This window comes from Eptesicus fuscus, chromosome 7 (assembly GCF_027574615.1).
Source record: "Eptesicus fuscus isolate TK198812 chromosome 7, DD_ASM_mEF_20220401, whole genome shotgun sequence".
In the NCBI taxonomy this organism is placed as follows: domain Eukaryota; kingdom Metazoa; phylum Chordata; class Mammalia; order Chiroptera; family Vespertilionidae; genus Eptesicus; species Eptesicus fuscus.
In genome coordinates, this window is record NC_072479.1 from 47,011,621 (window position 1) to 47,035,713 (window position 24,093).

General features: G+C 41.3%; 1 protein-coding gene and 1 non-coding gene across 4 annotated transcripts in view; both read left to right on the forward strand.

The window, feature by feature from the left end:
* The first annotated feature begins 13,628 nt into the window (after positions 1-13,628).
* The window catches only part of GNS (glucosamine (N-acetyl)-6-sulfatase), a 41,140-nt gene continuing 30,675 nt past the window's right edge, over positions 13,629-24,093 (forward strand). For all 3 annotated transcript variants that reach the window (XM_008148750.3, XM_054718896.1, XM_054718897.1), the window contains exons 1-3: positions 13,629-13,975; positions 19,642-19,701; positions 23,048-23,254. In XM_008148750.3, the coding sequence (XP_008146972.1) occupies positions 13,772-13,975; positions 19,642-19,701; positions 23,048-23,254 (471 nt within the window). In that variant the 5' untranslated portion in view covers positions 13,629-13,771. The remainder of the gene's footprint in view (positions 13,976-19,641; positions 19,702-23,047; positions 23,255-24,093) is intronic.
* On the forward strand, positions 23,734-23,840 carry LOC114234177 (U6 spliceosomal RNA). The gene has a single exon (XR_003620381.2). It is a non-coding gene; the product is annotated as a U6 spliceosomal RNA (small nuclear RNA).

Consider the following 24,093-nt stretch of genomic DNA (forward strand, 5'->3'; position numbering starts at 1 on the left):
CACGATCAACAATGACAGATGGAAACAGACATGTGCAGTTGGCACCAGTGAGAGCTTTTATGTATCGTGCATGCATGAGTCAACTTAGCCTTTTATAGACATAGAATAAATTTGCTTAATTAGACCTGCTTTCTGATGTAGCTAAACTTTTTCCAGCCCAGTGAAGCACCCCAACTTCTCTTTCAGGTAATTGTCAGCAACACAGCAGTAAATATCAACATGAAGCAGATTATTATTGTAAATCACGCAGGGAGAACAAAGGATAAAATATTTAACTGCAGCAGTGTTTGACTATATTTTGTGCAGTGAGAAAACCTGAAGTCATTTTCAAGGTCCACCATTTCTTCTTTTCAGTCAGGTCAAGTTTCTAAGCTTTCTAAATCTCCATTTTACGCCTAATGAAAGGAAAATACCGTATTTTCTGGCATATAAGACGACTGGGCATATAGAAGATTTTCTTGGGTTAAAAAGTCATCTTATACGCCGGAAAATACGGTAAGATTCTACCAAGTCTTCTATCTACCTACTCCATGACTTCTGTGAGGATCAAATGAGATGAGGCACGGGAAAACACTTCACAGACATTTGGTTACAGTGTAAAGTGTTTCCACCTGGCTAGAAAGCAAGTTGTGTTCCTGGGCTGAAGAAACTGCAAGGAAGCCGGCATTGCTATGTGACATCATTACCCAGAGGGTAGGGCACAGCATATTAGCCTTTTACATGTATAGATTTTGTTTTGTTTTTTGAGGTGTTTTTTGTTTTTTTTTCTATTGTCTCTGGCATTGAATAGAGTCCTGAGAGCCTTCCTTCATATGCTGAACTTTGTAAGAAGCAGGACTTTTATAAAGGGAAACACTGAAATTGGATCTCTTTTCTTAGTTGATTTCCCAGCCCTTTCTCTCTATCTCAACCCAGTTAGAGATGAGATAATTGCTAGTCTTCAACACTGTTCTCATCCAGGGTTTCTCTCTCAGGACCTATGGGTAAAGAAACTCATCATGAGCTAAAGGGGATGGTGACAAAGGCCAGGAAAAACAGCAGGTCAACATTGTTAAATTAATCAGGACTTCAAAGTTATTTCCCATTCTCCATCATTACCAAATTACCTGAGGAGAAGAAATGGGCAAAATAAGAACTAATAAGGAAAGCAAAGTCAAGGTCTTTGCACTTGTTGGAATGATTTCTCCCCAAATAGCCATATGACTCTTCTCTCATCAGGGTTAGATCTCTGCTAAATGGCTTCTCACTGGATTTTCCTAACTACTCTGTTTGGAATCACAGCTCCCTATCCTCCCTCCCAGTATTCCCTTCTTCCCCCTCTTTGTTCTCCCCCTCTCCCCCCATAATACTTACCACTTCCCAACATACAAAATCACCTACTGATTTATTTTGTTATCTTTCTTCTGCCAGTGTCAATCAATTTTGCCAAGAACTGGAAGGCAAACAAGATTTATTTGGAGGCCTTAGGAATTTCAAATCTAGAAGTCACAGATTTAAGTAGAAACCCAATGTGTTCTGAGGGGGAAAGAAAGAGGTAGAGTTTATAAAGACTGAAAAGGGGAGGCTTTCAAAAGGATTACATAAATTGCTTTGAAGGAGCTGTGATTGGGTTTGGCAAGCCAATTTACACTATGCTATCCATGACTGATTGCTTATTTAATAGAGAGTGTAGTGATGCAGAACCAGTTCCAGAAACTGTATGAGGATGTAGCTCTTTGGTTTAGCCCAGTTCAAAAGTTCAGTTTCACATGGAAGGAAGTGAGTTAGCTCAGCTTTCCAGAGACCTCCCAGCTCTATTTTACAGTGCTCTCTTGACAACATCAACTCCATTTTGCTGTTTTTCTTTCATGTTTCCCTCTTTGGATTGAGATCTTTCCTGAGAAAGCATTGATGATCAACCATTGGGAAGTATCATTGGTATGTCATTGGGAGAACAACATTGATCCCTCATCTCCAGGAATGCTCATTCCTGATATGTCACTTTCCACATAGAAGAGAGGGTAGTATACAGTAAGAGAGTTAGTAGGGCTAAGTCACATTCCTCAGATCAAAAGTTCCTTTGTAGAGGTGGTCTCAGTCGAATTTATTCATTGTAACACCTCTAGGCATTGGGCTATCATTATTGTGGTAGTGGCTGTTAGTTGTTGTTGGATGCACCTGGTCAGATACTTAATTAAGGTAGTAAATAGTATAATCACAAAAACCAATATGATTAAGTCCTGTAATGTAGAATGAAACCCTATTCCTCTAGGCAGCCAGCTAAATAAGTCTGTCCAATCCTAACTTATAGGGTACTGTTTTCTCTGTTCAAGGACCTTAACATTGTGTTTTAGAACCTCAAACTATTGTACCACTTTATCTAATTTGTTAACATAGAAAACATTCTTCCAATAGGGCATAAGTATCGCTTTGTTGGACACCTATCACATCTAGAGCCCTACAGTTGTGAAGTACACTTCCAGCCAGACTCAATTATTGCTTATTGTCCTTCAAGAGCAGTTGTAGTAGCATTCAATATTTGTGCTACAAAAATAGTAAGATTTCTGATAGTCTTCTAATTCAGCTACTCCATACCTGAAAGGAAGCTCTAGTGAAGCTGACCCAAAGCTTCATTTATTATGGGGTATCAGGTGGAAAGAGGACTGAAAAGACCATGCCCAAAATACCAATTCCATTTGGTCTGTTTTGGTAGAAGTTTATAGATTGTGGATAATGGCAGAGGAAGGGAGAATCTTCTGGTGACAGTATCAGGAGCTGATATCACAATACCATATCTGCCTCACCATGGGGTTGACAAGGTGATATATTTGCATCCCACACAAGAAGAAACAGCTAGTACCTTCAAGTGAAATCATGTAATTAGGTCCTTCAACCAAGACTTTGAGGGGAGTAGTATGTTCTACTTACGAAGGAGGGACTTCGTAGCCTTCATATGCTGGATGATCACAATAGTTGCCAACACAGAAGACATTCAAGTTATCGTAAGAATGATTAAAAGAGCACCTGAGGTTTCTATATATTTGGGTTAGGATTAAAAGAGTTTGTTCCAAGTTTGCAGGCTAGAATTCCCTAAGAGATAGATTTTTATCCGTTTTACATCAAATACCAGATTTTTTATCTAGACCCCTCGTAGTATATAGGAGCAGGACATTTGCAGGACTGAGTGGCATTATTCCTTGAATTTCCCAACATTAGAGAGGTAACATAAGAAGTAATATTGTAGTCACTTAAAGCCCATTGAGTTGTGAACTCATGGTCGTTTGCATCAGACAAAAGAGTGTAGTCATACATTTTTAAAGGGACAAAACCTGAAAGTATGCCTGAACTGTTTATATTTTCAAAACAGATAGGCAAGTTATTGGTAAGAGTCCAGACTGTATTTATGGATATTTCTTTGTGGGTTAGGGGAGCTTATGAATGGATCTGGACACAGGAAGGTCATTTGTTCCATCGATATTTTTTGAGGTTTGAGAATAAAGAACGACTTTAAATCTGGAGTTATGTCCAGTTAGGTTTTGTAAGCTTTCAAGGTTCAATGGCCAAGCCACTAGTTCTGGTTCATCATGAGTATGGTTAGCTCAGTTGCATATCCAACAGTCAGTTAAATTAGTACTGTTGGGTAATCATTGGATAGTAGAGCAAAAAGGGTGTTGAAGGGCAAATAGGGTAGTCATTGTAGTAAGCAGTCATAAGAATCTGAGTGTGTTCATCTTGAAATCAGACTAAAGGGCTAGGAAAAGAAAGAATGTTTTCTTAAGAGTTTTGTTCCAGCAAACCCTGGCCAGTGTAGCTCAATGGTTAGAGCATAAACCCTTGGATTGAAAGGTCTCGGTGTGGATTCCAGGTCAAGGGCACGTACCTGGGTTGCAGGTTCCATCCGCAGCACTGGTGGGAGCGAGTGTGGGAAGCAACCAATTGATGTGTCTCTCTTACATTGATGTTTCTCACCCTACTCCCTCCCTCCCTCCCTTTCACTCTCTAAAAATCAATGGAAAAAAATATCCTCAGGTGAGGATTATCAAACAAAAAGAGTTTTGTTTGGGGGAGGGGGACACAGTTGTGATAGCAATATGATCAGTAAACGAAACAAAGGTGCTCAAAGGGAAGAAGTGCAAGGGTTGCTGTGTGGAATCATGTATGACTGACTGGCCTGGTCCCAGGTCTTGGGAGAGCCCTCTGCATTAGGTGCCATCTGCTTCCATCCAGAATGAAAATTCTAGTGGCGGTTTTGGATTGTTCAGAGATTTTCAGCTTAAGATCTTCAGTAGGCTGAGATGACCACTCAGGTGTGGGTATTTTTTAAATGAGAAACATGAATCTGTGAGTCAATACCTCTAAGTTTAGCAGCACATGGATTAGTTATTAATACCTCATATGGCCTTTTCCATCAGGGCTGAAAGGCATCTTTATAGAGATGGTATTTCCAATAGGTATAATCTCCAGGTTGGAGATTGTGGATTGTAGATCTTTGCCTCCCAGGAGCAAGCCATGGGAAGATTGCTCTACAGTGTGAGTTGTAAGGGCCCTTATAAGTTCTTTATAATAAACTAGAGGTCTCCTTCAGCAATGCAGGTTCATTCATTCCTTGATCTAATCTCATGGGTCTCCAAGTAATAATTTCAAAAGGAGACAAACTATGCTTGCAAATGGGAGCAGATCATAGGCTGAGCAATACCAAGGGGAGAGCCTTAGACCAAGGCAGATTAAAGGACCCTATGAGTTTTGCCAATTAAGTTTTTTTTAAATTAATAAATCTTCATTGTTCAGATTATTGCAATTGTTTCACCTTTTTCCCCCCATAGCTCTCCTCCACCCGTTTCCCACCCCATCCTCTGCCCTTACCCCCCCCATTGTCCTCATCCATAGGTGTACGATTTTTGTCCAGTCTCTTCCTGCATCCCCCATACCCCTTTCCCCCTGAGAATTATCAGTCCACTCCCTTTCTATGCCCCTAATTCTATTATATTCACCAGTTTATTCTGTTCCTCAGATTTTTAATTCACTTGATTTTTAGGTTCACTTGTTGATAGATATGTATTTGTTGTTCATAATTTTTATCTTTACTTTTTTCTTCTTCCTCTTCTTAAAGAATACCCTTCAGCATTTCATATGATACTGGTTTGGTGGTGATTAACTCCTTTAGCTTATTCTTATCTGTGAAGCTCTTTATCTGACCTTCCATTCTGAATGATAACTTTGCTGGGTAGAGTAATCTTGGTTGTAGGTTCTTGCTATTCATCACTTTGAATATTTCTTGCCACTCCCGTCTGGCCTGCATAGTTTCTGTTGAGAAATCAGCTGACAATCGTATGGGTGCTCCCTTGTAGGTAATTAATTGTTTTTCTCTTGCTGCTTTTAATATTCTCTCTTTGTCTTTTGCTCTTGGCATTTTAATTTTGATGTGTCTTGGTGTGGTCCTCTTTGGATTCCTTTTGTTTGGGGTTCTGTGTGCTTCCTGGACTTTTAAGTCTATTTCTTTCACCAGGTGGGGGAAGTTTTCAGTCATTATTTCTTCAAATAGGTTTTCAATATCTTGTTCTCTCTCTTCTTCTGGCACCCCCATAATTCTGATGTTGGTATGCTTGAAATTGTCCCAGAGGCTTCTTACACTATCTTCAAATTTTTGGATTCTTTTTTCTTTTTGCTTTCCCGGTTGAGTGTTTTTTGCTTCTTTGTATTTCAAATCTTTGACTTGATTCTTGCGTTCCTCTAGTCTGCTATTGGGTCTCTGTATAATATTTTTTATTTCAGTCAGTGTATGTTTAATTTCTAGTTGGTCCTTTTTCATATCCTCGAGGGTCTCGCTAAATTTATTGGCCTTTTCTAGGAAATTCTTGAAAAACCTTATAACCGTGGTTTTGAACTCTATATCCAGTCTTTTGTTTTCCTCCATTTCTTTCGTTTGTGATCTGTTTCTTTGTCTCCGCATTTTCACTGCTTCCCTGAGTTGGTAGGGTAGCTTTGTGTGCTAGGTTTTCTATATGGCCCAGTGGGTCGGCCTTCCCAGTTACCTGAGGTGGACACTCTTGGTGCACCCCTTTGTGGACTGTGTGTACAGCCTTGTTGTAGTTAAGTCTTGATTGTTGTTGGTATCACTGGGAGGAATTTACCTCCAGGCCAATTGGCTGTGAGTATCAGCTGTGTCTATGCCGGGAGACCTTCTGTGCTGGAGACAGCCTTATAGGACCAGACTTGCAAAATTGCAAAAGCCTCTGTGCTCAGCTTGTATGGGGTGGAGTCTCAGGGTTGAGCAGACAGTCTTGGCTTCCCGTCAGCCCTGCCCTTGCGCAAGTTTTTCCTCCAGACCTCTGCCTTCCGTGGCTCCCCTGAGTTTCCACCTGACAGTCCAGATTCCCCCTGTAAGAGCGTGGGTCCCCAGGGGCTCACCCGGAACTGGGGTTCAGTGCAGTTGGAACTGGGGTTCAGTGCAGTCAGGAGCTTCTGACTCCCTTCCACTAGGGAAAGCCTGCAACAACCTCTGCAATCAGTCTTCTCTGTGTGCACTTGCACCTGCCTCCAGACCCCTGCCTGCCTTGGCTCCCCTGAGTCTCTGAGTCTCCATGTGCCTTTCTCTCTACCTGACAGTCCAGACTCCCCCCATATGAGCCTGGGTCCATGGGGTTTCAGCCGGAACTGGGGTTCAGTGCAGTCGGAACTGGGGTTCAGTGTAGTTGGGGGCTTCCTTCCCCCTCCCGCCAGAGAAAGCCAGCCAGGCACTCAGCCACCCTTCCTCTCTGCATGTCTGTCTCCATACCTCAGCCCTTTGCAGCTCCTCTGATTCTCCGTGAGCTTTTCTCTTTCCTTCTAGTTGTAGAATTTCCACTCAGCCAGCTTTCCTGTGGTTCTGGATGATGTCCGTTCTGTCTTTTAGTTGTAGTTTTGAAATTGTTGTGTGAGGCAGCAGTTTAGGTGCTTACCTATGCCGCCATCTTGGTTTCTCCTCTTGCCAATTAAGTTTTGATTACTCTTTAGTCTGTTCTACAAGATCAGAGAACTGGGGATGATAAACACAACAGATATGTGAAGTCAGCCAGATCTTACAGACAGATTGTATAATTTGTCCTGTGAAAATGAATTCCCTGGTCACTATGGAGCTCTGAGGTGATTCCCTAAGTGGGGAACATAATTTCTAGGAGTAATTCCTTTACTGCTGAGGCTGTGGCTTTGCAGCATGAGAGTGTTTCCACCCAAAGAGAAAACACACAAATCATTACAAACACATATTTGTATCCTTGAGAAGGGGGCAACTGAATAAAGTGCATTTGCCAGACCTCAAAGGGTCCTAAAGGCAAGGGAAAATGCCCCATGGAGGTATGAATGGGCTTTCCAGGGCTGCCTTTGGGAAGATTTGGTATTTTTGGTCTGCCTAGAAAGCTATCTATGGAAATGGCTCTCAGTAGTATTGTTTTCCCCATAAAACCATTTTCTCAGCATTCCAGTGAGTTAGGTCATGTACATATTGTAATCTGTGATGTTGTATGCAATTAGAGAGGAGTGGTCGTTCATTTGGACCTACCCATAAGTTTCTTTCAGAGTCAAATTTACAGCCTTGTTCTAACCATTTCTTTCTATTTTGTCAAACAGCTAAACTCTGTGCTTCCATAATGTTATCTTTTATATCTCCAACTAGAGGCCCGATGCACGAAATTCATGCACGGGGGTGTGTGTCCCTCAGCCCAGCCTGCACCCTCTCCAATTTGGGACATCCCTCTCACAATCCAGGACTGCTAGCTCCCAACTGCTCGCCTGCCTGCCTTCCTGATTGCCCCTAACCACTTTTGCCTGCCAGCCTGATCACCCCCTAACCACTCCCCTGCCAGCCTGATTGCCCCTAACTGCCCTCCCCTGCAGGCCTGGTCACCCCTAACTGCCCTCCCCTGCAGGCTTGATTGCCCCCAACTGCCCTCCCTTGCAGGCCTGGTCCCTCCCAACTGCCCTCCCCTGCTGGCCATCTTGTGGCGGTCATCTTGTGTCCACATAGGGGCAGCCATCTTTGACCACATGGGGCAGCCATTTTGTGTGTTGGAGTGATGGTCAATTTGCATATTACTCTTTTATTAGATAGGATTGCTTCAGCTGGTAGCTTAGGTGCTTTCATTGGGGGCTGAGTTTGGGTCATTGCTTAGTTTTGTAGTTTTTTTCTAATTGACTGTGCAGATTTAAAAAGAGCCCCAAGTTGGCCAGTTTAACTGTAGATAGTCCTAGATTATTATGGTCCAGCAAGACAGAAATTTGCAAGATAGGGGCTTGTAATTTTGGTATATACATACAGCTGGAGTTCTAGCAGGTGGCTCTTCAACAGCTATTCCCTTAGAAAGTGAACTTCCCATTTTTCAAGAGTAATTATTCAACAGACAGGTGTTTTAAGTGCCATAGATAAAAAGCCAGCAACAGAGGACACCCAAACGGAAACTGAACCTCAACCAAGCAGGTGGTTCAGGTCTAGGAGGACTTACCACAACTAGGTGGACTTTCACACTAGTAAAGTATACTCCTGAAGGCAGGAATTTTTGTCTGTTTTGTTCACTGATGTTTGCCCACCACCTAGAACAGTCCCTATCGCATTATAGGTACTCAATAAATATTTGTTGAATTAATTAACTGAATTAAATGAAAACTAGAGATAAGACCAATAATTACCAACCTTCTTAAGAAAAGTGAGTTCCATTAAACAGAATCCTAGAGGTAGCAAAGGGAAGCCCCTTTTTGTACACTACATTACTGCTGCATGGTGCCTGGAAGGATGTAAGAGATAACCATTGGCCCAGCCAGTGTTGCTCAATGGTTGAGCATCAACCTATGAACCAGGAAGTCACGGTTTGATTCCTGGTCAAGGCACATGCATGGGTTGTGGGCTCAATCTCCAGTAGAGGGCGTGCAAAATGCAGCCAGTCAATGATTCTCTCTCATCATTGATGTTTCTCTCTTCTCTCCCTCTCCCTTCCTCTCTGAAATCAATAAAATTATATTTTAAACAAAGAGAGAGAACCATTGGTGTAACAATATGATTCCAAACTGATTGTGACTAAAGAAAATAGCTAAAATTAAATTTACTATGGTTAGTTATGCTACTAACAATAATTAGTGTTTTAATTTGTTTGAAACTTTAGTTTTAATATTTAAATAATTATACTACTTATTTTATACCAAATATAAGGTCCAATATTGCATTATATTTACAAGAAGCTCAGAAGCATCTATTTCAAAGTCAAGTACAATTTAATATAGGCTATCAAGTGCAATCTATGTAAACCTAGTGTACAAGCTATAGACGCTGAACATTTAAATTATTTCCAAGCCTGTATCAGGGCTTGTCAATAACCTTCTGACACCTATTATTTGAAACTACCTTAACAAGATTCAACATTTTTTATAATTTGATAATTTTTTTTCAGGATGTGCAGACATACACATAAAGACTAAATTGCCCTGATGAAAGCTTTGATAATTCTTGGAATGGCTGATTTGTAAAATCTGGCAGTTAACCTTTTACTTTAATCCCTCAGGGATTACTCATTCCAGAGTCACATGAGAAATGCAAAAGGTCATTGCTGTGTTTCAGCTTCTCCACATGGTAGCTCACTTTTGCTCTTTAGGTCTGCTGATTACGATTTTTTACATGCTTAGAATACAATGAAATCTATTTTCAGTTTAATAACTATACATGAACAAGGCTCTTATTTTTTCAATTCAAAAAGTTGGAACAAGAAGTAAAAACAGGATTCTAGTATTTGTAAAAGCTATCAAGCTTTAGACAGACCTTAGGAAATGCATAGTAATACATAATATATGGTCAATAAGTAAGAACTATTAATGTTAAGTGATATTTAAGTCATAACATTTGAGTGCTTAGAGGAACTTTGGAGACCTAATCTGACTGAGGCTTAATTAATATTTAAATATCACACTAGATTGCAAAATAACAGAGCATAACCTTTCCTTTGCAATAATAAAACATTGTGATTGCTTGACCCTGGCCTGGTGGCTGAACTGGTTAGAGCATCGTCCTGATACACCAAGGTTGCAGGTTTCAACTCTGGCCAGGGCACATACAAGCAACCAATGAGTGCATAAATAAGTGGAAAAACAAATCAATGTTTCTCTCTTTTTCCCTTCCCCTCTCTCTCTATAAAATCAATAAATGAAAAATAATTTAAGTTGTGATTGCTCAATGTATACCAGCTGAGAAACAAAATTCTGATCTCTCACCTGTACTCAAGTGACATTTTTTTGAGAGTAAGTGAGGTGCCTTTATGCCAGCACTTAGGTAGCCACTGACAAAGGCTGGCTAACAACTGACTAAGCTATTTTGTCTAATTTGTTGTTTAGTGCCCCTTCCATGGTGAGTGATTTCTGCTGAGTACAAATATGTCACACGAAGATCTTCACAAAGGGCCCTGCAGATTATGTAGCCAGCCCTGCCTGCTACTGAGCACTTTTCACCTCCAGGCGCCACTCAAAGCTGACAGCCTTTCATGACACTCTGTACAATAGTCCTCCCTTTTAAGGGGGTGGGAGACATGTTCCAAGACCCCCAGTGGATGTCTGAAACGGAGGATAATACTGAGCCCCATATATACTATGTGTTGTTTTTTCTTATAGATACATATCTTTTCACTTAAAGGAAGCACTTTATGGCTTCTCTTCGGCATGTCCAAATTGCCAGCATCACTACTCTTGTGCTTTAGAGTCATTATTAATTAAAATAAGGGTTACTTGAACACAAGCACTGCAAAACCTAAACAGTAGATCTGATCACCTAGACGGCTACTAAGTGACTAACTGGTGGGTATGCTGGACAAAGGGATGCGCGCCCGTGTGGGGCAGAGAGGAAATGGTGCGAGATGTCATCAAGCTACTCAGAATGGCACGCAATTTAAAACTTACAAATTGCCTATTTCTGGAATTCTCCATTTAATATTTCCTGACCATGGTTGACAGTGGGTAACTGAAATGGCAGAAAGTGAAACTGCAAAAAAGGGGGAACTAGTCTATATGGGCTGGGGCAGTATTCCTAGGTCGGATGGGTTGCATACAGAAGACAAAAGAAGTCTACCAAACACTGCTGCTTCTTTGTAGTAAGAGATGCACAATACACCAGTTTGTTTTTACTCCAGAGGCAATGTCTTGGCACATCCCTGGGCCCCTAAAATCCTTTACTGAAGTGCCAAGTTCCTGAATTTTCATAAGGTCTATCTCCCACGCTCCGGAGCACATGTGTCATAACAAAGATTCCAGCATGCCTCTTGTTCATCCTGCCCAATCAGCATGATGTCATCAATGTGATGGATGGGTAGGAGGTCCTGCAGGATGCCCAGGCAGTCTAGATCTGTTTAAAGCCAACAGTCGCCAAACTTTCGGACCTCATGGACCACCAGTAGTCCATGGACCACCGGTTGGTGACCGCTGGTTTAAACTATATTATAACACATAGTTATAGTAGGTGTTTTATCACCTTGCTTTAATTCCCTCATCTCTGTCATTTATTACTGACTTTTCTCCTGGTTACTGGTCGTATTTTCCTGTTTGGTGGCCTGTGTATTTTTCTATTGGATGCAGGAACTTCTATTGTGAATTTTATGTTGTTGAGTATTTAGATTTTCTCATCTTCCCTTAAAGAGTGGAGACCTTGTTTCGACAGGCAAGTTATGTTTCTTGCAGGTCAGCTTGATATTTTGAGACTTGTATTTAAATTTTGTTATCATAGGTGTACAGTACCTTTCATTTATGATAGTTTAGCTCGACTACTAAGGTATAACCTTCCTGGGTTCTCAACTGAATATCCCTTGTGATTAAGGAAGACTTTCCCTTCTGGCTGGTTCTCAAACATCTCCACCTCCTTTAAGAATTATTACATCTCCTTAGTTATTCATTGTCTTCCCTTCTAGTGCCCTTTTCCAATAAAATACACCTTAGTGTTCAACAAAGTCTCAAAAGGATATCTATGCAGATTTATGGAGCCTTTCATCTACAAAGCTTCCTCCTCTTTCTAACTTTGCCACACAACTTCCAGCTGCCTCGGCCACCCTAAACTTAATCTCCGTGCCCTCAACGCAACTTGGTTCTACATGGGATCCTCTTTTTGGTGCCGATTCAGAAGGTGCCACCAGTAGAAAACTGGCACAATACTTCTTTTGCCTAACACTTGTGGTTGTATATTTGACACTTTGAAGTACTTCCACAATTATTTTTACCTAATAGTACAGTGCTTTTACAAGGTTTAAAAGACTTCTTGTGTTGGATGATCCAGCTTAGAGAATATGCACTTTGTTAGGAGCCAGGAGGTACAACCTATTGTTCTGAGCTGGGAATAAGGCTTGGCCACTCACCTTGCCTGGAAAAGTTTCTGTTTTCCTATATTTCAGCAGAGGGGCATGGTAGACCAGGTCTAGAGCCACCACAGACATTTTTGGAGCTCTAGTTTCATGGGACTTTCTAAAAATTGCTTAATGTGGTTGGATGGACATGTTTCACAGGTTTTGTTTTTATTCAATGTACACATCCTCCAACATCTTCTAAGATGGCTTTCAAACATTCACCAAGATGCCTTGGCCAGTGTGGCTCAGTTGGTTGGAGCATCATCCCGCATACGGCCGGGGAGAGGTCCTGGCTTGATTCCTGGTCAGGACACTTGCCTAGGTTGTAGGACCTGGGTCACGTCTGGGGCACTAACAAGAGGCAATGGATTTATGTTTCTCTCTCACATGGATGTTTCTCTCTCCCACCCTCTCTACAATCAATCAACATATCCGCTGGTGAAAATCAAACAGAAAATTCACCAAGAAATATTAGGGTAAATATTTGAAAACTCATCAAGGAACATTAGACTGCCAGGTTACACTAAATTGTTGGTTTGTTTGAAACCACTATTAACAGTCGAGGAGTAACATATAACCAGGCTTGGAATTAAGAGAGCTGACTTGGATCCCTAGCTGGTTTGGCTCAGTGGATAGAGCCTTGGCCTAGGGAGGGAAGGGTCTCAGAGCCCATTCTGGTCAAGGGCATGTACCTCAGTTGCAGGCTTTCCCTCTCATGCAGGTGGCAACCAATCTATGTGTTTCTCTCACATTGATTTTTCTTTCTGTCTTTCCCTCTCTCTTCCACACTCTCTAAAATCACTGGAAAAATTTCCTCAGGAGAGAATTAAAAAAAGAGAGAGAGCCCTAACCGGTTTGGCTCAGTGGATAGAGCATCCGCCTGCGGACTCAAGGGTCCCAGGTTCGATTCCAGTCAAGGGCATGTGCCTTGGTTGCGGGCACATACCCAGTAGGGGGTGTGCAGGAGGCAGCTGATTGATGTTTCTCTCTCATAGATGTTTCTAACTCTCTATCCCTCTCTCTTCCTCTCTGTAAAAAAAATCAATAAAATATATTAAAAAAAAAAAGAATCCCCCCCGTCAATGGTGTCCGGCTTTACCAACGTTAAAATCTGGTCACCTTAACCAAAACCCGACGGGAGCCCAAGCCGAGGCCAGCGGGGTCCTGCTCTCAGCGGTTCTCCCCAGTCTCGGCCCACTTCCGGGTTCCCTACCCTGGCCCCGCCCCGCCCTCCCGTCCGTCCGCGGCCCGCCCCGCCCCCCCCACGTGACCGCACGGCGCGCTCCACCCCCGTCCCCGCTCACGTGACCGCGCCTGGGGAGAAAACGCCTGACCCCAGCCCCCGGCTTTCACCGGTTCGCCGACTCTCCCCGCGGCTCCTCGGCCTCTTGTCCTTCAGCCGCCTGCGCGTCCGCACACACCGTCCCGGGGTCCCCCCCGGAGCCCTGTCCGCCATGCGGCACCTGCCTCTGGGCGCAGGCGGGCCCGGGCGGCACAGCCCCCGCCACCTGCGCTCCTGCAGCCTAGCGCTGCTGTTCCTGCTGCTGCTGCTGCTGCCGGGCTGCTGCCTGGGGGGCTCCCGGGCGGCGGCGGGCTCTCGGAGGCCCAACGTGGTGCTGCTCCTCACGGACGACCAGGACGAAGTGCTCGGCGGCATGGTAACTCCTGTTCCTGCCCCGCCCCTCTCCCTCTCTCGGGCGGACTCCCTGGTTTCTTGCCCTCTTTCCCACCCCCGCCCCGGCGCCCTGAACTGGCTGACTCGACCCTGGCTAGGTTGGCTGTGGCCACGCCAGGCCCTTGACGCAGGTCTGAGGGGCCGCAGGACTCTATTTCCTCCTCTTGCTCCAGCGTCTCTTGGAGGGTGACACACACACACGCGCGCTGCAAGGAGCTTCTAGTCTGGACCTTACGGCTGCGGAGCTTGTGTTCCTTCGTGATCTCGGGATACACAGGTGGACGCCAGTTAGGGATGGGCAGAACCCGTGAGGAGCAGGTGTTGGCTAAGGAGATGCAAGCCTTGAGTCTATGTTGGATTAGAAGACCAGTACAGCCCCCTGTGTGAGGACCTAGGCCACCTCCGCCTTTGTCCCTGGGCACGGTGTCTGTGCCTGGTATGTATAAAACAAGTGCTGAAATGAACTACTCTGGTAGGTAGGTTTCGAACTGTTTACTCAGGGTGTGCTTTGCCTCACAAGAATCAAGAAAATCCAATTAGCCTAATTGAACACCTGGCTGATGCCTTAGATACTGTCAGTGTTCCATTTTGTATCATCTGGGTGTTGTCATGAGACTTCATTCTTTTCCAGAGTTAATTTTGCTTCTGTATCCTAAGAGTCTTGATGTTTATGACCCTCGGGAGTCTCCACCCAACCCCCAACTCAGGATAGCACAGAAAGTGGCTTGCCCAAGGCACATAGATAGTGGAGGCAGTCAAGTCAGAATCCTGACTAGTGCTCTGATTCTGGGTATGGTATTCCTCTTTTTAAGAACAAGTGCTTTTTTGCTTGCTTTCTTTCACTTCTCTTTTGCTTTCAGCAAAACGCTGAGATTATGAAAACACTTCAGGCAAGAGGTTCCTAACTTTGACTGTGTAGTAACACCCTAGTTCAGTGTCTTTCATCCTGTCCATAAGTGAGTTGTGAAATCAGTTTAGTAACTACCAGCATTTTCACTTCCCTGTGGAACAGACTCGGAGAATAGAAAATGTCTGTGTGGTACATGCGGTAAAGGTTAAGCATATCCATATATATATATTTCTGGGTTGTGAATTTAAATATTAGCTCGGGGCTGTGTTCCAGAGTATGAGATTCTTTTCTAGCTGAAGTCTAAGATGCTTGCATTTTGACTCCACACTCCTGCCACATACGCCTCATTGCCTTTCAATTTCTATTCAGTCACGTTGACATTGAAGAGTCTTGACTTAATTGCCCTCCTGGATTTTATTTTGTTCTTTTTTCCACCATTCTAACAGCTACACTTATCCTCCTCACAAAACTCCTTGTTTTTTAAAAAAGAAAATATCTCTTGTGTCCTTGAAAAGTATTGTATCCAGGAAAAGCAAGCCACCTCTATCAAACATTAATAATAGTTTAGCGACTGAAGCGTAATTGAAAGGTAAAGCTTTCACTCTAGCCGGTTTGGCTCAGTGGATAGAGCGTTGGCCTGCGGACTGAAGTGTCCTGGGTTTGATTCGAGCCAAGGGCACATGCCAGGTTGTGGGCTCGATCCCCAGTGGGGGGTGTGCAGGAGGCAGCCGATCGATGATTCTCTCACATCATTGATGTTTCTCTCTCTCCCTCTTCCTTCCTCTCTGAAATCAATAAGGAAATATATTTTTTTTAAAAAGAAAGAAAAGTGTGTGTGTGTGTGTTGTTTTTTTTAAAGGGTAAAGCTTTCACATCTCTGTTGAAAACAAACTTCATCACTTAAATACAAGGTGTGATGTTCAGAATTCATTTTCTTCCATATTTGTAGGCCACAGATGTGGTCTCTTCCCCTTAGCATGTTAGTCATATTTGCTTCTTTAAACCACAGAAGTTTCTTTTTTATAAATGTTTGTACTGGAGAGAAGAGCCAAAATTATGTGGAGGGAACAAGTTGAATTTAGTGCTCCAACTCTGGAGAATTCTTGCTTCTCCTGTAGGCTTTTACAGAATATTTTATGACTAGTTGTCAAACAGGACTTGAAGGGGAAGAGCTAAGACAAGATAGCATTTGAGATTCTACTTGGAGCCACAGTGTGAGGTGTTTTATATTTGTGCTTCAGTCATCACAGGAGTCCTCTGCTGTAGGTATTGTCCTTATCTTAACTAAGAGGAAAGTGAAATTTAGAGGCGGCTATAACTTGGCCAAGGTTCACACAGCTAGTGAGGGACAAAGCCTGGTGTCTAATGATCTCAGAGCCCCATGCTTTTTCTCCTGTTCGAAAATACTGTGATAATATTGTCTTACAGATGTCATTCCACATACCCACATCAGCATAGTTACTTATACCACAGGTCAGAGATTCTTCAGGTGACATTCAGGAGCACCAGTGGGGTCATGGAACTCCTTAATTTACATGTAATAAATACTTGGTATATATTATCTTCATTTCTTGCCCCCCCCCCCAAAAGGATTATGAATTGCCACCATAGTTGGCAAAATAAACAGTGGTCAATCCCCGCAGACTAATTCAGATGAAAGGATTGTAACACTTGTATGATTGTGGTTTAATGTGAAACCTGTCATCTTTGAAATAGTCTTTTATGTGGTAGTGTCCTCTTTAACATTTCATTGTATTTGTTGCAGGTATCTGGGATTCCGTTTTTAGATTTTTTTTTACTCAGGGAACTATTCCTATAGATTCCTTGAATTTTTTGTTTTTAATTCTCACCTGAGGACATACTTACTGATTTTAGAGTGAGGGGAAGAAGGAGAGAGAGAAACATCAGTGGGAGAGAGGGACATCAATTGATTGCCTTCCAGTACACACCTTGACCAGGGATTGAACACCCAACCTGGGTATGTGCCCTGACCAGGAACTGAACCCACCACCTCTCACTAACTGAGCTACACTGGCCAGGGTTCAATTTCTTGATTTTATTTAAATGTAATTATGTTGTGATGGGAATCCTGTTTTTCACAGAAGCACAGGATGGTTTTTAAAAAATTATTCATTCTAGAAAAAGTGACATACGGTTAAAATTTCAAGGAAGTAAGGGGAGGAGCTGTAATGAAATGTAGGGGAAGAATAAATGTATACATGATGTCTTTGGTTTGCTTAAAGCAGAATGGTTTTCCATTGAAAAAGGAAAAGTTAGCTATAGAATTACCAAACTTTATTTCAGAGCAGGTGTACATGGGAGCTAGGAAAGTTAATGACTCCTTGGGATTTTTATGGAAGGGATTTTGCTTCGGATGTAGAAAAGTAACACATTTACCCATATGCGAGTATAAGATTGGCTGCTTCATGAAGAATGTGGTATGGCCTTAACCTCACCAGTCACTATCTTTGCTTAGATCTTAAGGATCCATGTTAACATTCAGACACACATACACATTTTCAGTACAGTGTGATTTCTTGCCTGGGACTTGTTTGATTAAGCACAGATTTTATGCTTATCATTTGTACTACTATGAATAGTCTAAAGATTATGGTTATTAATATAAATCTCTTACATTAAACTCTAGATTCTTGTGCAGCCCTCCATCAATTCTTTGGCTTCTGCCTAACTCTCTGAACTTGTCTTATCCCACTCTCCCCGTTACTGACTGCACTGCTTCTGCCACACGTGCACTGCTTTTCGTCCCTCACACGTGCCTCTGTCCTTCTCTGGCAGCCTTTGTACTTGCTGTTCACTCAGCCTGGAAGCGTCTTATCCTGGGCGTTTGTGCGGCTGACTCATCACCATGTGACTCAGTACCGGTTACCTCCTGAAAGAGGCCATCCCTGACCTATCACCTAAAGTGTTTTCCACTTTTCCTCCCACCAGCTGTAAGCATATCATCCTGGTTTATTCTGTTCATAGCATTTTTCACCACCCAGAATGCTTGCTTGTTTACCTGTTAGTTGTTTAAGTCCCCAAGAGTGCAAGGATCTTCAGGGCAGGGACCTTCTATCTTTATCCACTTCTATTGCCAAGACCAGTGCCTGGCACAAATTAAATGTTTAATAAATGTTATACTAGTATAATCACACAGTAGAGTCTTACTGTAAATCAGATATTCCTCAGTAACTTTGCATATTTATCAGACAATCTGATAACTAAGTCAGATATAATCAACTCACATGGACCTTTTCCTCACTTACCCTGCACTCATTTCCCCTCCCTATATCCTCACTGTAACTCAGATTCTTCATCCATCTAATGTTTTATGCAGCCTAATGTTCTTTACCTGAGTGTAGCACCCAGGGATGCTTTATGGGAGATTATGACTGGTGACATTGCTTCTGAAAGTTACCAAAGACCTTCTGTGTCTCTAGCATTTCTTAGGGACCCACTATGCATCTACTCATGAAGTGATCACAGGAGTTGTTTGGGGGTTTTTTGTTTGTTTTTTTAAAGAGAGAGGAAGGGAGAAGGAAAGATAGAGTGCTGGAAACATTGATGAGACAGGAACATCATCGATCGGCTAACTCCTACATGGCCCACACTGGGGATTGAGTCCACAACCTGGGGATGTGCCCTGACCGGGAATCAAACCAGTGACCTCTTGGTTCCTGGGTCAATGCTCAACTGCTGAGCCACACTGGCCAGGCTCAAAGTTCTTCTTGAATATGTTAGAATTCTCATCCTTTTGAGCTTTTGGGTTCCTTAATTTTTCTACTATCTATGCAAAACAATGGGGGAAAGTAATTTATACAGTATTGAAAATGAGGCTCTTGTTAACCCAGTTATATATTTGGATTGTCTTTAAGGAACTATTATACAACAAAATACACTTAGAGCTGCATTTAATATGGTCCTAGATTTCAAAGGTACTTGAGAATCATCATGAATTGACTCTCGTAATACAACTAAAATGAGCCTCTTCAATGGTTCGTTCTTGCTATGTGGCATCTGAATAAAGATTATTCAGATTTATGGTCCTTTTTATTTGTATTTAAATGACCATCTTTAGACTTTTATCCTCACTGTAGGATTTGATATTAATTATTCTCTATACTTGTCAGGATCGTAGATTTTGAACAAATGATAAAAAGCAAGGATATACACAAAGTAATTTCTGACTAGTCTTTTGCTTGACAGGGTTCTGTGTATACCTGTTTGCCACCTGGTTCAAGTTCTTACCTGAGGTGGTGATATGTCTAGTGCAGAGGGCTGTGAGTTTGTAGTCAAAAGTGTGCATCTGGGCTCCACCACTGAATGACTGATATTTGACTTAATCTCTGAGCCTCAGTCTTGCTGGCTTTCAGAACCTAAATGTTATAACTGTTTTAAAAGGTGGAAGGCTCCTTTTATATGATTTCCCACATCCTGCTTCTAAAGATGAATTAATGGAGATAGTTCTGCCCTGTCTCTTAAGGAGGCTGGTGACAAATGAGATAAGGGCACAAAATTTCATTACATTGAAATCAGCACTGCTAGAAAAATACCATCAGCTGTGAACTTTCCCCTCCTGCAAGCATTATGAAGCCCTGAACTTTTGCTTAGGAAAGAACTGACTAACCAAACCTGTTTGCTGCATCTCCAGAATGACTCTCTTGGCTGTTTCTTAGTGTCAGATCGAGCTGATCGGTTGGGAATAAGAGGTTGAGATAAGATGCAAAACCCACGAATTTTGGTCTGTGTATTGTAGTTGATTTAAAGAAAAGTTTAACAGATAATTATTTGCTTTACAGACACCACTAAAGAAAACCAAGGCTCTCATCGGAGAGATGGGGATGACTTTCTCCAGTGCTGTAAGTTTTAAAGCCAATTTAATTTTGTTAAACTTTAATTGTGTGTATGTTCTAAGAAGAAACACTCTCTTTTGGGTAGTCTGTTTTGTTTTTTCTTCCCTAGTTAAAAGCCTGATATGAAGGAGAGACCTTATTTAATGTGATAAATTCTGTTAATTGAAATACTACTTCTTACCAATTGGAGATATTCTGCAGGCAATTTCTAAGCCAGTTTTTTTACAACTTAGAACTTGAGAATTTTATTTCAAACCTGACTGAGGTTTGAATGTGGATTGTAAGCATCAAATAACATTAATGCTATATAAACTGTTCCATGGTAAAAACTTGCAAACCACTTTACAAAACCCAGTTAACCATAGAAGACAAACCTGACAAAGACAATAGCAACAAAGCCAACAATTGTATGTATGTGTGAATATATAAAACAAATATATGTATGTATAAACATAGATACAAAGACTCAAATGCTAGCAAACTTGAGAACCATGCACATACACAAGTAAGTGGTAGCCTATTAATATCAGGAAATCCATTGAATAGCAGCCTAGTGTTGTGCTTTAGAGCGCCGACTCTGGAGCCAGACCGCCTAGTTTCAAATGCTCTCTGCCTCTTTTCCAGCAGTGTGATCTTGGGCAAGTTATTAAGCTTTCTGGCCTTTGTTTTCCACATTTATAAATGGGAGTACTAAAACTTATCTCAGGGTTTATGTAAGGTTAAGTGAATTGATACAAATAAAGCAACCACTTGTATCCCTGCCTGACTTATAATGATTTCAGTCATATCTTCGTATCTGTGAGGGATTGGTTCCAGGACCACCCCCACCCCCACAGATACCAAATCTGTGGGTGCTCAAGTCCCTTACATGTAATAGCATAGTATTTGCATGTAACTTAGGCACATACTCCTGTAGACTTTAAATTATCTCTAGGTTACTGATAATACCTAATGCAATGAAAATACTATGTAAACAGTTGTTATACTGTATTGTTTAGGGCCGTGGTCGGCAAACTGTGGCTCGCAAGCCACATGCGGCTCTTTGGCCCCTTGAGTGTGGCTCTTCCACAAAATACCACGGCCTGGGTGAGTCTATTTTGAAGAAGTGGCGTTAGAAGAAGTTTAAGTTTAAAAATTTGGCTCTCAAAAGAAATTTCAATCATTGTACTGTTGATATTTGACTCTGTTGACTAATGAGTTTGCCGACCACTGGTTTAGGGAATAGTGACAATAAAAAGTCTGTACAAGTTCAGTACAAAATGCAATCACATCATAGACCTAATTGTACTGTTCACGTCTCAACAACGTAACGTTTTTTCCCCTGAACATTTTCAATCTGAGGTTGGTTAAATATGTGGATTCGGAACCCACACATACAGAGGGCTGACTGTACTATACAATGGTGGTTATTATATTGTCCACCAACATGGAATTGGTAGTGAAAGAAGGATAATTATATGTTCATTCCAATAGATGCTTGAAAATTCTCTGAAATTTTAGCATCTTTTCCTGGTAATTTATTAAGTTGTTGGAAGAATACATCCTTATGATGAATACTTCAGACAAATAGCACATCTGTAGTTAAGATGAAATACTCTGGTCACTGTTGTTAGGGAGACAAAGGGCTGATACCTCTTGCTTAATATTGTTCTGAACTCTCTAGTCGTTGGCATAGTCTTGCAGAATTAAGAGGTAAAACTATTGGGAAAAGACAAAATTATTATTTCCACTTGTTTGGATTGTCTACCTAGAAAACAAGAGAATTGTTGGAAAACTTGTAATAGAACTTAGTAAGGTAGAAATGAAAAAAAAAAACAAAAAACTTCCATATAATCGGTTAGAGAAATATGCGAGGGAGAAAAGATCTCATTCACATAGCAGGAAAATTCAGACTTTGGAAATAAGCTAGTGGTGGCTAGTAATGGTTCTTTAAGACCTATATAAAGTTTCAGAACTTTGTAAGTGATATAATAAAAACTACTTAATATGAAGACATGCACATTACTTTCCATGGGAAGACACAAGATTATGAAGTATTTATTCTAATCAGAATTCCAGTCAGATTTTTTTATGCTGAATTCAGTGAATTCAAAGTTATCTGGAATAATAAGTAGGTTAGAACAATTAGGGTAATATTTTTAACGGAAGAAATTGCTCTACTGGATACTAAAATGTAATATGAAGATACAATAAACAGTGTGGTATTCCCAAAAATTAGGTTAGGAAACAAAAAAGGGAAAGAATTAAAAGTTGCCAATGTGAAAATTACAAAGTAAAACATCTAACAAAATTAAAAGGCAAAAGTAAAAAACGGGAAGTATTTGTAGCATGACTAAATCCTTCCTTAATTCCAATTTTATGTAACAAGAGGCCAATAGCTCAGGAGGAAAAAATGTGCAAAGCACTTGAACAGACCATTCCCATAAACACAGTTGGTCAGTGTGCATGTGGAGAATGTTCATCAGTATTTAAAAATGTCAAATCCAATAAAAGGCCAAATAAATAAGTATTTAAAAAGGATACTATGTAATTTTGACAAAGGTGTGCTCAGATGAGCCTGCCTTCTCTGCTGGTGGAAATATAAGCTAGTATTACCCTTCTGTAAATGTGCATTAAGAGTTACACAGATATTGGGTAGAATGGGGTAAGTCTATTGATGACAGTAGCAAATAGAAACATAATTAAAGTAGAAAAAAATAATCTGTCTTTCATGTATAAAATGATACAGGAAATACATAAAGCTACAGATCAGCCTGAACATGACCCTCTACTTCTCAGCTACATTAAATTCAAATAGTAGTCTTTTTAAAAAATATATATTTTATTGATTTTTTTTTACAGAGAGGAAGGGAGAGGGATAGAGAGTTAGATACATCAATCAGCTGCCTCCTGCACTCTCCCTACTGGGGATGTGCCTGCAACCAAGGTACATGACCGGAATAGAACCTGGGACCCTTCAGTCCGCAGGCCAACGCTCTATCCACTGAGCCAAACAAGTTAGGGCTCAAGTAGTAGTCTTTATCTTTGGTTAAGACCTAGCTCCCACCACGCTGTGCTCCTTGTATGTAAATATTTATTTGAAGTGAGGTTAGAATAGCATTATGTTATCCTGCAGAAAGAAACCAGCTAAAAAAGAAATCTGTTCCTTGGTTTGTTTTATCTGCTTTACTGTCTCTATTATGTTACGTATAGCAGCTTGGAAATGTGTCATGTGCAAAGAATATTTCTATAAGGGGAAATTAGAAATTTGAAGTTAAAATATTGAGCAGCTTTCTTTAATTCTTTTTAGAAATTATGAGAAATTCGTCTTTCTTGTGTAACTTTATCCTTTTTGCTTCTGTTTCCTTTGTAGTATGTGCCAAGTGCTCTTTGCTGCCCGAGCCGTGCCAGTATCCTGACAGGGAAGTACCCACATAATCATCACGTTGTTAACAACACTTTAGAGGGAAACTGCAGTAGTACGTCTTGGCAGAAGATCCAAGAACCAAATACTTTCCCAGCAATTCTCAGATCAATGTGTGGTTATCAGACCTTTTTTGCAGGAAAATACTTAAATGAGGTATGTTGAATGGTCTAATTATTCCTCTCCCCCTTTCTTTAATAACAGCTTTTTAAATGTGAAGTAATACAATTCATGTTACTTTTTTTTTTTAATAAGTATCCGTTCAAGTCATGTTAAAGGATTTTTGGCAAATGTTTTCTCCTAATCTGCCCATAAATAAGAACTTATATAAACATATTTACATCATTTGGGTACTGTATTTATTCTTTTAAATAGTCTCAGGAGCATTTATTGAAAAATTATCCTAGGACTGCCCCGACCCGGTGGCTCGGTTGGTTGGAGCATCATCCTGTATACCAAAAGGTTGCGGGTTCGATTCTTGGTCAGGGCACATACCTAGATTGCAGGTTTGATCCTGGTCAGGTCTATACAGGAGGCAGTTGATAGATGTTTGTTTTTTTCCCTCCCTCCCTCCTCTTCTCTCCTCCCATTCCCCCCTTTTCTCTCTAAAAAAAAAAAAATTAAAAAAAAAATCAGTGCTCACTTCAGCAACACATATACTAAAATTGGAACAACACAGAAAAGGTTAGCATGGCCCCTGCACAATGATGACACACAAATTTGTGAAGCGTTCCATTAAAAAAAAAAATCAATAGCCGAAGCCGGTTTGGCTCAGTGGATAGAGCATCGGCCTGCGGACTGAGGGGTCCCGGGTTCGATTCTGGTCAAGGGCATGTGCCTTGGTTGTGGGTGCATCCCCAGTGGGGGGTGTGCAGGAGGCAGCTCGTCGATGTTTCTCTCTCGATGTTTCTAGCTCTCTATCCCTCTCTCTTCCTCACTGTAATAAATCAATAAAATATATTTTTAAAAAATCAATAAAAGCATATCCTAGCCCA